The sequence below is a fragment of the Rhipicephalus microplus genome, chromosome 3, assembly GCF_043290135.1.
Source record: "Rhipicephalus microplus isolate Deutch F79 chromosome 3, USDA_Rmic, whole genome shotgun sequence".
Taxonomy (NCBI): domain Eukaryota; kingdom Metazoa; phylum Arthropoda; class Arachnida; order Ixodida; family Ixodidae; genus Rhipicephalus; species Rhipicephalus microplus.
Genome location: NC_134702.1, coordinates 19,895,591 through 19,909,969, shown reverse-complemented (window position 1 = coordinate 19,909,969; position 14,379 = coordinate 19,895,591). Strand labels below are relative to the sequence as shown.

At 45.2% G+C, this 14,379-nt stretch overlaps 1 protein-coding gene across 6 annotated transcripts in view; it reads left to right on the top strand.

Moving 5' to 3' along the window:
- The window catches only part of dom (domino helicase), a 182,152-nt gene that overhangs the window by 38,093 nt on the left and 129,680 nt on the right, over positions 1-14,379 (top strand). For all 6 annotated transcript variants that reach the window (XM_075889020.1, XM_075889019.1, XM_075889017.1 and 3 more), the window contains exons 8-10: positions 242-384; positions 2,014-2,127; positions 9,328-9,505. In XM_075889020.1, coding sequence (XP_075745135.1) covers positions 242-384; positions 2,014-2,127; positions 9,328-9,505 — 435 coding nt within the window. The remainder of the gene's footprint in view (positions 1-241; positions 385-2,013; positions 2,128-9,327; positions 9,506-14,379) is intronic.

Sequence of the window (14,379 nt, the reverse complement as noted above, 5' to 3'; positions counted from 1 at the left end):
GCCAACAAAAAGGGAGGTGTTGCGGTGTAATCAAATGTATGCTAGTGCTTCTTTACTGTATCCTAATTATTATGTCTTCTGGAGCCCTCTGCCACAGTTCTTTAGTTTCATCGCAATTATCGTAACTTTGTCGTAATCTCAGTTCTGTACTGACATGTTACTCCTTGTAACAGGCCAGGTAGTGTGAAAATGAAAACGCTAGTTTGTTGGCTACTCTGATTTCGGCTGCAATGTTGTGCAGATACAGAAAACTCTGATGAAGAGATGGATGAGGAAGAGGAGGAAGAAGATATGGACACGTCGAGTGAGGGCGAGGTACAAGAGGAGATTGGCATGGAGTACCTGATCAACCCTATGTCGAATGAAGACGACTCTGAAGTGAAGGTGATTCTTTCTCAGGGTCTTGAGCGTTATTCAGAGTATGGGCTGCCTAGAATCTTTTCACCTCTTGAGGCTTGGTTGGTGTTGTGAGAAGTTAGTGAAGTGGTTAAACATTGGCAGGCAGTGTAAAATGTTAGTCTTGAAAAAGCATTCGAGGAAGAGATGGGTGTGATGTACGGTCGACATCCGATTTCCCGGACCTTCAAAGGACCATGAAAATGTCCAGAAAATATGGCAGTCTGGAAAAGCGATTGCACGTGGAAATGCACCTTTTTTAGTGGTCTTTTCCACTGGTGGAGAGAGTCACGGCAGGAGTACAATATTCTTGTTGCAATCCAGTGAATGCATTATTTAGGTGGCTCTGAAAAGAGCCATTTGTCAAAAAGAAAAAAAAAAAAGGAAGAAAAAGGTCTTCGTCGTGGCCGACGTTATCTCATTGTCAATACTTTGGAAATTGTTGTTTATTTCTTTTTGCATAGCATTCCGCTTGCTTGTGATGATGTCTGCCTCAATTTCAGCTAACGGGATGCCGTTGCTGTACACCAATGACAGTGTCATCAATGCTCGCGTCAACTCTGAGCTTGTTGACTTTATAGGTGCTGCCTGTTTAATATCAGGGTTGGAGTCGTCAGAATCTTCTGTAAATTGACGAATGATTTTGTCATCGGTCAATTCTGCACACAGCTCGAGGTCATTGTCAGCGTTGTGAAAGCCCTCAAAGGTTTTGCCGGCTGCAATTGAAACACCGGCAGCGCACAGATCGACAAAGCGAACGTCCAGGGCGGAAGTTTGTCACATGTGTGTGCTGTTTACTCTGGGCGAAAGGGCTGTCTTGGTGAACTTGCTTGAAGAAAAACACGGCACCAAACAGCTAAAAATGTGGATGTTGAAGATCTGGAAACATGAATGCTGAAGATAGTGTGCAGCACCACACTTTCTACCGCACTACATTATCTGACCACACTAACGAACACCGTGCTGATTTAACTGCAGGTCTGACTAAGCTACGGCTGACGGCAGATTAGTGTGTGCTAGATTGCGGCAATTGTGGTTCCGAGGGTACGGCAACCGCGGCGTGGTGCTGCTGGTCACACCTGAAATCCAAGTATGGTGGGTTCGAGGGTACGAAAAAAACCAAAATGGTGGCAATGATGGTGACTTAGAGTCTGCGGTTAGTGGTAAAAGGTCTGGAAAATCGGATGGCGACTGCTAAAGCATCCGAAATTTCTGACTTTTTAATATATTGACTCTATGGGGAACTTGAGGGTGCCACAGATGAGTTCAGGAAATCAGGCTGTCCCATAGTTTTGGCGCCTGAGAAATCTGACGTCAACTGTAGAATAACTGATGCAGCTGCTCGTTTGTTTTTAAACAATGTCTTAATATAACAAATATGAACTTTGTCACCTTGATTTCTGATAACCTGTGATGGGACCTCATGTGCTGTTAAGCCCTTTACATGGCTACATGAAGTGGGTTGTCTCAACCTTATTTAGCGTTGGCTACGCATAGCTGTGCCTTATTCTGGAGCTCTACACGCAACCTACTAATCACCGGCTGTTTAGCACTAGTCTTTGATCACGTTGTAGAACATATGCTGTTCTCCAAACATTCTGTCGTGCGTGTGTTTAGGCGGAAAACGTGATGGAGGATGCGTCGGGCAAGGGCCCCACCAAAGAAATCACTGACATAGCAGCCACTGCCCAGAGCTTCCAGCCCAAGGGGAACACCCTCTCCACCACACAGGTAATTTGTACTCCGTTTTTTGTGAAGCCTAAAGGGAGCCTTGCAACCTTTTTTCAACTAGCCATGGATTGGATTTAGTAAATTGGCTAATTGCCTCACGAATTGACCACCGCAAAGATTTTTAGAATCTGTTCAGTACAATCGAAGTTGCACATATTTGTCGCATACTGCTATTGCATTCTATTTTTGTCTCGTTCCGATGGAAGATCTGGAAGCTAAGCAAGGAGGGATGGTACGGGGGAGGAAGGTACGTCAAGCGTGCCTCGTGACCTTGAGCACTTTCTCGCTTTTTTGTGAACGCGCGGCTTTACAGTGCACCTGTGGACATGTCGCGACCTCAGTAAGTCTCTAGCGTGCCATGTTCGAATCAGCCAATGTCGTAATTCTTGGGCCTGTGATGCACTGATTTTTGAGCATGTAGCATCACTTGTCATGAGAACCTGATTTTTTAGCTGACACTGAAAATTTATTGTGAATTCTAGGACGCATGCGTGTGTTCTCAGTATATCAATCGGCAGTGTTTTCTGACCACGGTCAAAAAGTATTGCAGGGCCCTTTTAAATGTACGTGCCAGCGTGCATAGGGTTGTTGTCCAAGTGCCAGATCTTTTTATTGATTGTAGAATCTGTGTACAATCTACCGTATTTACTCGCGTAATCCTCGCACTCCCGTAATTCTCGCACCCCCCACATGGCCCAACAAAAATACGATTTCTTTTTTCCCTCAAGTAATGATCGCACCCTCGAAAACTGCCGCAATAATGTCGTCTGCTCGTTCGAACCACTGATGATGATAGGGCGGGCCATCTGGCGCCATCTCTTAAGCATTAAGCGTACTATTATTGCATGAAGATTCAATTCGATCCAAGCCAAGCCAAAGTGGCAAGTATGCGTTGCAGCATGTTTTGTATGTTGTGTCGGTAACCTTGTCACGTTATGGGGTGATACTGAAGCTACACGGCTGCTTTCAAGTTGAAAGTGATAGAACATGCACTAAACAACGGTAACAGGGCCGCTGGTAGGCCCTTCGGGGTCTATGAGTTCTGTGTTTGCTAATGGTGACGGCAGCTGTAAGCCACCAAGACGGTGATGGTAAAGTTTATTTCATCTGAAGGAAAGTGCGCACAATTCTGTCAAATAGCCATCAGCCCAATACTGGCGTTCTATGCTTTTTGAGGGCTCCTGTTGAGCGACGTACGCTGCTGCTACACCCTAAGCTTTGCGTATGGTATTCTAATTCTCGACTGTTTGCTTGCACTTTTTGTGTCTCAAATAAATCTTGCCTTTTGTTGAACCTGTGCGTTTACTGTTGAGGTAAGCTTAGTACTTCTCAAAGCTTGCTGTTAGTTGCTGGTGTGAGAATCCCGATTTGCGGCCACTTCGTTTTCTCTTTCGCTCTGTACGTTTTCGTGGAGAGTTTTCCCTGTGTAATTCTTGCACCCCCCAACATTGCATCGGTTTTCCGCCAAAAAAAGTGAGAGGATTATGCCAGTAAATACGGTAATAAGGGTCATGCTTGTGTGAGGGCTGCTCGCCCGCCAACTCAGCAGTCCACTTTTTTTTTTTTTTTGAGGGGGGGGGGGGGGGCTGCGTGTGTGTGCACACACAAGCACACAAACTGATCATATGATGAAGTGTTTAAACTTCAAGTTGTCGCATGTACCGAATAAAATTGAAAACAGCAGTGGGGCCAGAATATCCAAGTTGAGCAAAAATTTCACACTTCTGTCAAAGGACCAAAATCGTGGAATCAAGGTGTGGCCCTTACACGAATCCGTGCAGTACCTGTGGCCTATTGCACTGATGTACACTTGCGTCTTCCTCTTTCTTGTTTCTCTATTTCAGTTAAACTTAACAGATATCATTTTGAACCGGTGTTACACTATAACCTCGTTACAATGGATCTGCTTACAACAGACATTCGTGTACTACGTTCTAATTAGTGGCTATAGCGTTTCTCACAAAAATACCTAGAGTAAAGTGTGGCGCCACCGTCTATGCGAATTTCTTAAGGGGCCCTGTTGGAGTGCTGGGAATGACGGTATATGTGTCTGCGAGGCTTGTGTTGGCTGCTGTCTGCTCAAAAGTGAATCCTACTGCGTTAATAAAGCTTTTCTAAAACAAAATGTTTATAAGCGAATCTCACTCACGCGTGTTATATGCTAGAATAAAAGCCCACTTACATTGACGGCATAACCAACAATGGCGAAAGAAACAGACGACATAAAAGTCGCGGAGGGAACGCTGGCTTTGTCGCCTGCTTGCCAAGTTTGGCGGCCGTTGGTTACTTCTTAAACTTCGTAAAATTATACATCGACGCAGAAGGTTCTAGTGTTAAGGGGAGATGCTACTCGAAAAACGATTTTCTTTAATAAGAGTCTGAATTAACACAAATTGGCATGCTAATAGAGTTTTTTTCTCCTCTTTTCAAATATGTCATTTATTTTCATGTAGATTGCTTGGTTTTCTTTCTGCTGGTCAGATACCGCAAAATTATGGCCATTGTTATGCAACAATTCTGACCTATAAAAATTTGAGATAAAGCATGCAGATATAGCTGACTATGATCCTTTGGAACTGTAGAGTGCAAAAAACTATATAAATTTTGTGTGTAAAAAGGTGAAATACAATAATAAAATAGAAAAGTTTACTATGGTTCTAGTTGCCAAGGGCTTTCAATGTTATGTAATTTTTGAAAAACATAAGCAGCACTGACAATCTGAATAGATACTTGCACTCTATGGGCCTTCATCATGCTATGTGCTGTGCAAAATTTCATAGAGGTATGACAATTCTAAGTGTACGAACTAGCGTGTATAAGAAGCACAGATCACACAAAACTGCAAAAGGAGAAAAACGCATTTGAAAGTTTGAAACCTTTTTTTTTTATTACGGAGTTGTTAGAAATGCATAATCTTTGGCCATAATGTTCAATAGAACTTTGAAAAGCACTGCAAGTTACTAGAACTGTCCTGCAGCATAGGTTGTGCCCTCACGGTCCTTGCGAGCACTCTCTTCTAGCCGTGCCCTTTTCACTCCACGATGACGGTGGGCCCTTGCTTCTGCTGCCAGACGCTCGGACATTCTCTTGATACGCCTCGCATCACGAGAATCACTGAACGTAACTAGATCTCTAGATAGCAGTATGTTGAGCTCTTCCAGGATGTGCTCGAAAGTAGCATGACCCTTGTTGAACCACAGGATTGCCATAGCTGCGGCAGTCTCGACAACCGTTCGGGAGACAAACTTAGTCTTGGGGCAAAGTAGCCAAATTTTGCTGTTCAGAGATTCCGATGCGTTCTGGGTTTTCCCTTTGATGCATCGAGCAAGGAGCTTCTCATCCGTTAGCCGCTTATAAATGGGCAAAACAGCCCATCATTGTGCTTTTGTCAGGAGAGCTGTGTGGCGTGGTGCAGGTTCACCAAGTGCTTCAGCGCGTTGATGTTTGCACCACGACTCTGTTCCTGCAGGGCAAAACTTGTGGCTGCCAGCATTGTCAGTAGAGCATGAGTGGAAGTACGAAGCCCATACTGCAGTGTACATATCCCGTACACTTCCCCTGTTGCTTGTTATGGCAATCTCATAGTATGTTTGGAGCTTCTGAATGGCTGGCTCTTTCATTTTCTGCCCTCGTGGTAATGGCACATGCAGCTTCCGTAGCGCGATGCCAAGTCTCTTGGCCACATGATTAGTGCAGTCTTCTTTTTCTATATTGACAGCACCATAGACTTTTGACTCTGCAACTGCACTATATGCTTTGCTGTCACCGTCACTCAAGAATGCCATGAAATGCAGTGGGGTGTGATAAGTCAATGTTCTCTGCCAAATGCGCATTGCAGCCTCCGTTTCCATGGCATGGGAGGAACAGTCTGCATTTTTTTAACAGACTGGGCCATGGAATGCCTGCCAGACTTCCTCGTCTGGGCCCATATCCTTGTGCCTACTGCATGTCAGGCAGTAATTTGATATGACCTCGAAGTCTAAGCAGAGGCCAGTATCTAAGGAGATAACTGCGCCAATCTCGTTGTGGCTTTTGTGGCCCCTCTTCTGCCAAGTGCCGTCGAACATAACAGCCACATCAGTTTCGCCTGCTACTTCTTTCGTCAACTCTCTGGATCGGCGCAAGTTTTCACTCACAGCTGCCATGGCAGCGGTGTGCATCTTCTCTGCTATCGAAAAAAATTCTCGGTGGTGCATTGGCTTTGGGATTCCAATAATGGAGCAAAATCGACAATTGCTCATGCCCAATGCCGACAGCGCGTGCAGCCACCACCGTCTTCACATTTACAGCGAAACTATCTCGGGAGCTCCCACTGTCGTACCGTTGGCTCACTCGCTGCTGCCGTCCGCCGTAACACGCAGTGACGTATAGGAGCACGAAAGAACAGTCGCTGAGCATTCGCTGTTTTCGCAATGAAGTTCGAGGAGCGACGAAAGTCCCTTGCGCTTTTCTGCCGGCTCCCGAACGGCAAGTTTTTGAATACCGCAAGCAGGGCATGCCGCACCTGCCACAAGTGCCGTCAGCAAGAGGGTGTCGCACAAAACATTCGTTGCACAAACCTCATCGCGCTGTCTTTCGTCTTTTTCGAAAAAGCCGAGCTTCTTTTCCGAAGCACTGACGAAACAAACCGCAGCGTCAATCCCTTGATCGCAGCCACTGTCGTTCGCGCACTCGTCGATGCCGCCGTCAGGCCTAGCACACGTAGGCGCGTTCTCGTTCGTCGCCGTCGTTCGGGGCGCTTTACGCCGCCTTCCCTCGAACTTGTGCTTCGTTCGAAACTTCTGCGGTCTCACGTTGCTCTTTTTTGGGCTTGTCATCGCGGAAATATGCGTAGACGCGCAGAAAAGCAGACGGACCAAATGCCGATGGCCGCCAGCAACACAGCTGACAATGACTCGGTAGCCAATGGCGGTGCGGCTTAGGGTGCCGCGCGTTTCAAACCGCTCAAACCACGTGATAAAAAGGCCTCGTTTTTTTATTTTTTTTTGTCCACGTACGAAACTGGCGGTCGTCGGAGCTGTAAAAAGAAGGCCGGACGCAACTTTCCCAACCGATAGCGATGGCGGGTGGCACTGCGACGGGGAGCAGCGCGCTGTCAAAGATGGCCAATATCGGCACAAATTCACGAAATTTTGAGCCACCGCGATGCCTTCATACACATTTTTTTGCATTTTGTGGTTCAAATTTAGTTTTGAAATTTTCACAGATGAAAGAAGAAGGTTTGAAGATTACAATGTAATAAAAATCAGAAATATGAGAAATTTCGCTAAAAACGCGATTTTTTGACTCGCATCTCCCCTTAAATAAAACACGTTTCTGCATAGTGACAAAATAAATGGCTTATTACGTGCTTTTTTAGTAAGAAATCGATAATTTTAACGTGAAGTCAGACGCGTGTATTCGAGGTATACAAATAGGAGTCAAGTTCGAAGCTCACATATTCTATCATTCCCTTGCATCCAGCAGCTCACTATCACCAGGTTTCCTTCTAGGTAAGTTTGTGAGAAACTCTTATGTTGGCGGCGTTATGCTTACCTTCTTATTTGTTCTATTTGCTGTACTTCGTTTACTACCAATTGTGGTACATCAGACCTTCGGATATATTTGACTAAAATGTGAGGCCTGCAAGTTGTCAGGACTTCTTTGCAGTGGACTTTTCCACCACGAACATCCTAAAGTGATCAACTTTCGACTTTTCAAACACCGGTTAGCATACTTCCAGGATGGGAATAGCGCACCTCGGATATCGACGTAAAAATTTAAGAATGAAAGCAGCCGATTCCTGGTCTGATCAGTTATGCCTTACGTTGACAGAAAATTTGTGCGCCGCGCGTGCTTGATTTTGTGTTTAGAATGAAAGCAGCCGATTCCTGGTCTGATCAGTTATGCATTACGTTGACAGAAAATTTGTGTACCGCGTGCTTGAGTTTGTGTTTGAGTGCTGATGCGTGAAATGCCCATACACAGTTCTGATGAACCAGCAGCTGATATGATTTGTTGCTTGCGACGAAGCACATTATGGTATCTTCGCTGTCGCATGTCGGCTGGAGCGATAGCCTTGCCCGCAAAGTTCGGAGCAGAGTTGGGCCTAGCCACAACATCAAAGCAGAAAGCACTGTTGCGATCTTCGGTGCCGCAGTGCTCAATGTTTAAAATATTTGATGCTCAATCACGAGTGCATAGCTCGATCGAGAGTACAAAGAGTAGTCTCTCTATAGTTTTCAGCGCAGTACCTATAAAACCGGATCCATGTTTGCGACAAGTGCAGCGCGCTATTATAATCTGATGACTAAACTTCCCCTTACAGCTGCCTTAACTAAAGTGTAACTGAATTCTAAATTATCGCCGACTTGTGAATGCAGAACGAGTGGGAAAACATGACTAAGCGCGATTTTTGACAACTGTGACCTCGTGATGCACAAGCTGCAGACAATGCTATCTTAGAGCAAGAATCTGACCGATGGTGAGGCGTGCTTGAGGAACAAGGCGGAAGCAGCCAGTTGGAGACCTTGAAATGAATGTCAAACATCTGTGTATCTGAAAAGAGGAGCTGGTTGCGCTTTACAAAATACTTTTACGACGAGCCCAAAATGGTAGCGCACGGTAGTGCCGTTGTAAAGCTGTAGCTGATAAAGGAGCCTTCATGTGCGTGCCTCCGTTATGGAAGCCTGGAGAGAGGCATACGTGAAGGCAGAACTACGGATCATAGTAGCAGAACTGTGATTTGAAGGCAGAACTACGGATCATAGTAGCAGAACTGTGATTTGAAGGCAGAACTATGAATCATGCTAGCAGAACTATGATTTTTTTTTTGCTACTTCTGCAATAATTTTCGCCACTTCGGCAGGGGCAAAAACTTTTAACAGCATTTCTATGTAGTTTTCAGTGAAGATATTTTGAAAGCAGATAGAAAAAGGGCAAGAAAAACTGAAAACGTGACAAGTTTTAACAAGAAATTTTTTATGCCCCCATTGAGAATTGATTCGTTGACGACTGGTAATTTTCTTCACCTATAACAGATCCATTCATTGTTTTAATGAATGTCTGTTGTAGCAGTACTTGGATTTGATGTACTCCTTTCACAACAGACTAACATCATGCTTGCTATTTAGGTCTGTTGTAACGAGGTTATATTGTACTAGATTGGCAAGGTCACGTTTGGATTGCTACTTTGTTTAGTATTTCTTTTATAATTTTCAGGTCCAAACGAAAGTGCCCTGGTTGTTGAAGCACAGCCTGCGAGAATATCAACACATCGGTCTCGACTGGCTTGTCACCATGCATGACAAGAAGCTGAACGGCATCTTGGCCGACGAAATGGGCCTGGGAAAAACAATACAGACAATCTCCTTGTTGGCGCACATGGCTTGTGATAAAGGTGCGGTTTATGTTTTTCATGTCTACGTGCCATGTTTTGCTCTGCACCGTTGCGACATTGTGGAGATTGAGGCTTGCCCATCACCATTGGGTGGGTTATCGCCTCTTCTGCTATCCCACAATTGCGATCATAACTCTACTCTTCTCTGCGATCCTACTCAGCACTAGATCTCAATAGAGATCCATTGCGGGTGTTGCAAGCGGTTGTCGTTTGAGAGTGTCGCAAGACATTTTGCGTGAGCAACAGGGAGACAGGACAGTGAAGGGTGAGCATGTGCTTGTCTTTGTCTATCGGCTCTCTTGTTTGGGCTCTCTGGGACGAAAGTTCGCTAACGGTGCCTTGTGCCAGTGGTGTGGTTTGTGTGTGGTCACACTACATCAAGCCACACGTATCGAAAGCCGACGGACACGTAGTTTTACCATGCCTAGAGCGATCAGGCCCTGTGGTTGTTGATCGTCAAAAGTCTGCAGCATGGCCACGAGGGACTTTTTTTGCTTAGCAGCATGTCGTATTGAGTCCCATTGTCCGTGGAGACGTGCTAGCGGCACTTTTTGGGGTGTGGTTAAGCCTGTTTGCTTCTCCTGCCGCTTTTGGGAGCGGGCGTGTTATGTTTTGTCGTGTTGCTGCAGGCAATAAAGCGTTGCAGATCTACTGAGAATGGTACTGTGTACTTGATTCGCTGCGCTCGGCGCTTTTGCTCTCCTAACACGCCTGAGCAATGACAACGGCGAATTTCGATCTTGCAAGATATCTGCACAATACAATGTTCAAGGCATTTGAAGCAGGGAACAAAAAACTGAATGCCCAGAGGTGAAACTCCTGCGCCACCCTGCTTCAAAACACCCAACCTGACAATCGTATGTGTTTTCTGTCCAGATTTAGCAGACATTGTGTAAAGAACTGCGATCCTGCTTTATTCGTGATTTAAGATCTTTCTGCATTTTTTTTGACTATGTGCTCTAAAACATGGTTTTTCTTCTCCAAAATGCCATTTATAATGCCCTCTGAAGAGCTCCTAAAGCACTCTGAGCTGCTCCACCACTAAATGCCTTTTAGGAAATAATCGCTCGAAATTGCAATCTTGTACCAGAAAGAGGTTTAGAACATGCACTGAGTATGTGTGCAGAATTGTGGTAACATTACATAAATTTCTAGAAGTGGAAATTGAATAATGCATTCTAATCAGCCATAACTTGCACCTTCATTGCACCCCAGTGCATGTTTGTACCGTGCAGAAAGTTCTATTGTCAATTTGTTTGTGTTTTTGCCAGCGCAGATAGTTGCTTGACTTTGGGGGATAGTTATTGCCTTCGATACAACAAGCACAACAGGCTTATGGCTTCGTTTCTGTATGTAGACTCTAAACTTGGGCAACAACTGCACGATTAGAGAATAGGTGAAAACATAACAAACACATTAATGGTTCGATACAGTATAGACTCCTTATAACGTAAGTCGCGAATGTGTGCACTATAAACAGTACCGCACTATAACCAAAACAGCGTTTTTCAAGGGCCGCACTTCACTTGCACAAAGCATGTTGAGCATGCAGCTTCGTGTGTCTGACAATCGAAACATGCGATGCGTGCTTGTTAACATGTAAATACATGCGTTGCCAATGAAATGAATGCGAAAGGGGTGGGTCTAACAAATCAAAGCACCATCGCGGAAATTCGCTGACCACCTCTATTATGCGCATTACACAGAAACTATGCCAAATCACGTCTAGAATTTCACGCGTTGAAAGACGCCAACTATTTGATTTCATGGGTGCGCACCCGATTTAGGGCATTGCAATCAAATCACGAACCGCTATTAAGCCCGAAACATATGCAGCATTTTTCCGGTGTTTCGTACGCCTGCGTCACTCGGCGTCGACGCTGCCAGTGGCCGAAATTATTGTGTTCTAGAAGGGGGTAGTGGTATCAGGGAGAGCGCGTGGGTGTGCCAGCTGACATAGACGCCGCGAGATGACGCAACCAGCGCCTGGGCTGTACGGAACGCAAAACACAGAGCCCCGGCAATGCGGGGAAAGCCGTGTGTGCTTGGTGTTTTACCGAAAAAAGGAAGCGCGGAGTTATTTAGCATGTTCTTGAAGACTTTCTCTGAGTTGAAACAAGCGCAGAGAAACCTGGACAGGTGGACGTTTTAAGCTAGCGTGAAAATAAAGCTGACCAAAAGTGCAGAAAATGGGTGCAGGACGATACGATCAATTTGTAAACTAAAGGATCGCCAACACTGTAGTCGTAAAAATTTGAATGGTTAAACTGTTGAATTGCTTTGCCATTGACAATTGTCAAACGTTAGGATTCTATCACATTCACAAGTACGATTTTTTTACGAGCGGTTTTGTTTACATTTGTACATATCCACAGAGAGCTTGCGATTTAATTATTCCCAAGTTAATGCCGCTATGGCGCGGCTTTAGTAGTTACCCGAGATAGCGAAGTTTTATGATGTAGTAAAAAAAAGAAAACAAGACTAGAAACAAGAATAACTTTATTGGCACAAAACACCACAGTGTTCTCAAAGTACGTAGCTGCAACTAGAGAGCAGAGCTTCACATGCAATTCCTTTTTATGCCAATCATGTCGCGATTTGTAGAGCCCTTTCACATAAAAGTGCAGCATGGTCAGCACATAGAACTTGGTCAACTCTGTTGTGAGCGCACCTGGATGCTGGCTACAACCTAGGTCATTACGGAATTTCTTCACCAGCAACATCACATCCACTGTGCTGTCCTTGCAGAGTTTCTTTCGGCTGAAAAATGTAGTGAAGATGTCTTCCAACTTCTTAACTGCCCTAAAAAGCTCCTGTGAGGGATACAACAAGCCTCCCTTCTCACATATCACAGTGAACTCAGTGTTTATGCTTTCCGTGTTAGGGGATTCCAAAAAAAAAAAAGTCTTGCAGGGCATGCAATCATTATGCTTCAGAAACTTAATTTCGAGCAACATGACCTGCCATATAATGTATTAGACAGTCATCGCTCTTCTGCTCTACCAACTTTCTGTGCTCTGCAGGAATACTTTGAAACATTCGTTCAGATGATAGTAGGGTCCCTTTCTCAATCAGATGGTCCACTGCAGAAACCTGGCTTCCATAGCTGGAGGATCTTGCGCACTCGGGAGAGAACCATTTTCACACTAGCTCCGTTAAGGTCAAGTTTGTCCGAGCGTATGGTCTTAGCAAGGTTATAAAATTACAGGAAATTATTGACAATTAGGAACTGCGTGGGTTTAAGTTGATTGCTGGGTGCGTCCATCTTCGTTTGCGCGTGCGGCCGTCACAACAAGCGCATGAAGCACCAGCTGCCGCCACGCCAGCCAGCCCTCGTGACTACAGCGCCGCCACCAACATCCGGGTCTCGTCCACACTCGCTCACTTCCATGCGTAGCGCGCTCCGGCTGCTGATCCCACTACCCCTTTCTAGAACACTGTACGGAAACATCCACTTCTGGACCATTCAGATAGATATTTGCAGCACTGGCGCCAACGCTGGAAGCAAGTCAACGAATGGAGAACCAATCAGCGCACAGCTGCCAGTTACTTCTGCTATGTAACATCATCGTCCCTGCTGTCAAAATGACTGCCGCCCGCCTCACATTTATTAAGTCGTCACTGTACCCTGTGTGACCCGAAAATTCTCAACTGATGCTTGTATTTGAGTTAGCAACAATTGTTCCCAAGAAGCTTCGACAGGAAGCGCTCGAGATCTCTTCGAACCGTTTTCGAGCGCCATAGTAAAGTCCATCGGTAGGGTTAGCAGGCCTGAGTGTAGTGGTTAAATACGTGGCCTCAAAAAATGTACAATAAACTTCCAAGCTCAGGAGCCATATATTGCAAGTTTCTGGTTCTTCCCATTCTCAACAGCTGGCGCTAGAAGCGGAAAAAAACAACTTTTCGGTGGTACAGTTGAATTTCGATAATTCGAACTTGAAGGGGCACGAAAATTTGTTTGAATTAAAAGAAGTTCAAATTAATGAAATCTAAATAAACGGAGGGCTCTCCATGCAGTGGCGCATGTGCATTGAGAAAACACACGAGAGGGAAGTTTCAGAAGACTTACATTTATTCACAAATCACAGGACGTCCGTTATCAATTGAAGTAATCGCTGAAGCGCGTCCGCACACGTTTGCCTTGCATAGCATTTCTACTTCGGCTTCAGTATTCTCCTGGCAAGAGAAGTTGCGTGCAGAAATGGCCAGCGCGGACACTTTATAAAGATGGCAACAGAGGATTTTAGTCTGTCCAACACTCCGGTACGTTTTTGCGTATACCGGGTTGCCGAAGGGTGTCAAGCCGGATAGCGTTGAAAGGAACTTTTTGCACGTTTAGTCCGTACCGCCCAAAAAACACCCGCAATACCTTCGCGGCCGTGGCCGCTGCATCTGCATATGCGCAAAGTGGAAAGTCTCCGCGTTTACTGACTAAATATGAAAAGAAAAAAAAAATTGGACAATGCCAATAGATTTCTCGTTACAAAACGGAACTGTGTGTTTGTTTTCTTTACTTGCGCTATGATTTAAACCTAACTATGAAGAAAACATGGGCATCACGGTGATCGGCATCACGAGTTGCTTACACAAGCGCCATGCGACTCATGCCTACTTTTTGTGTTTGGCCAAAACGTGGTGGCTTGAAGATGACGTGAAATGTACGGTCTACTTGTTGTTTTTTTCTGTTTTTTGTGTTATTCCGAAGGAAGTGGGCCACGAGAAGGTCAACGCACTCTTTCACACTTCATGAATTAAGTGTCCGCCGCAGTAGCATTGACACTCTTTCAGTGATTGTGTGCCACCGCGAAGCATTCTCGAAAGGGTTCAGTGCAAGAACGTCTTCGAGGATAGTTTGATCGTCGGAAGGCGAGCAG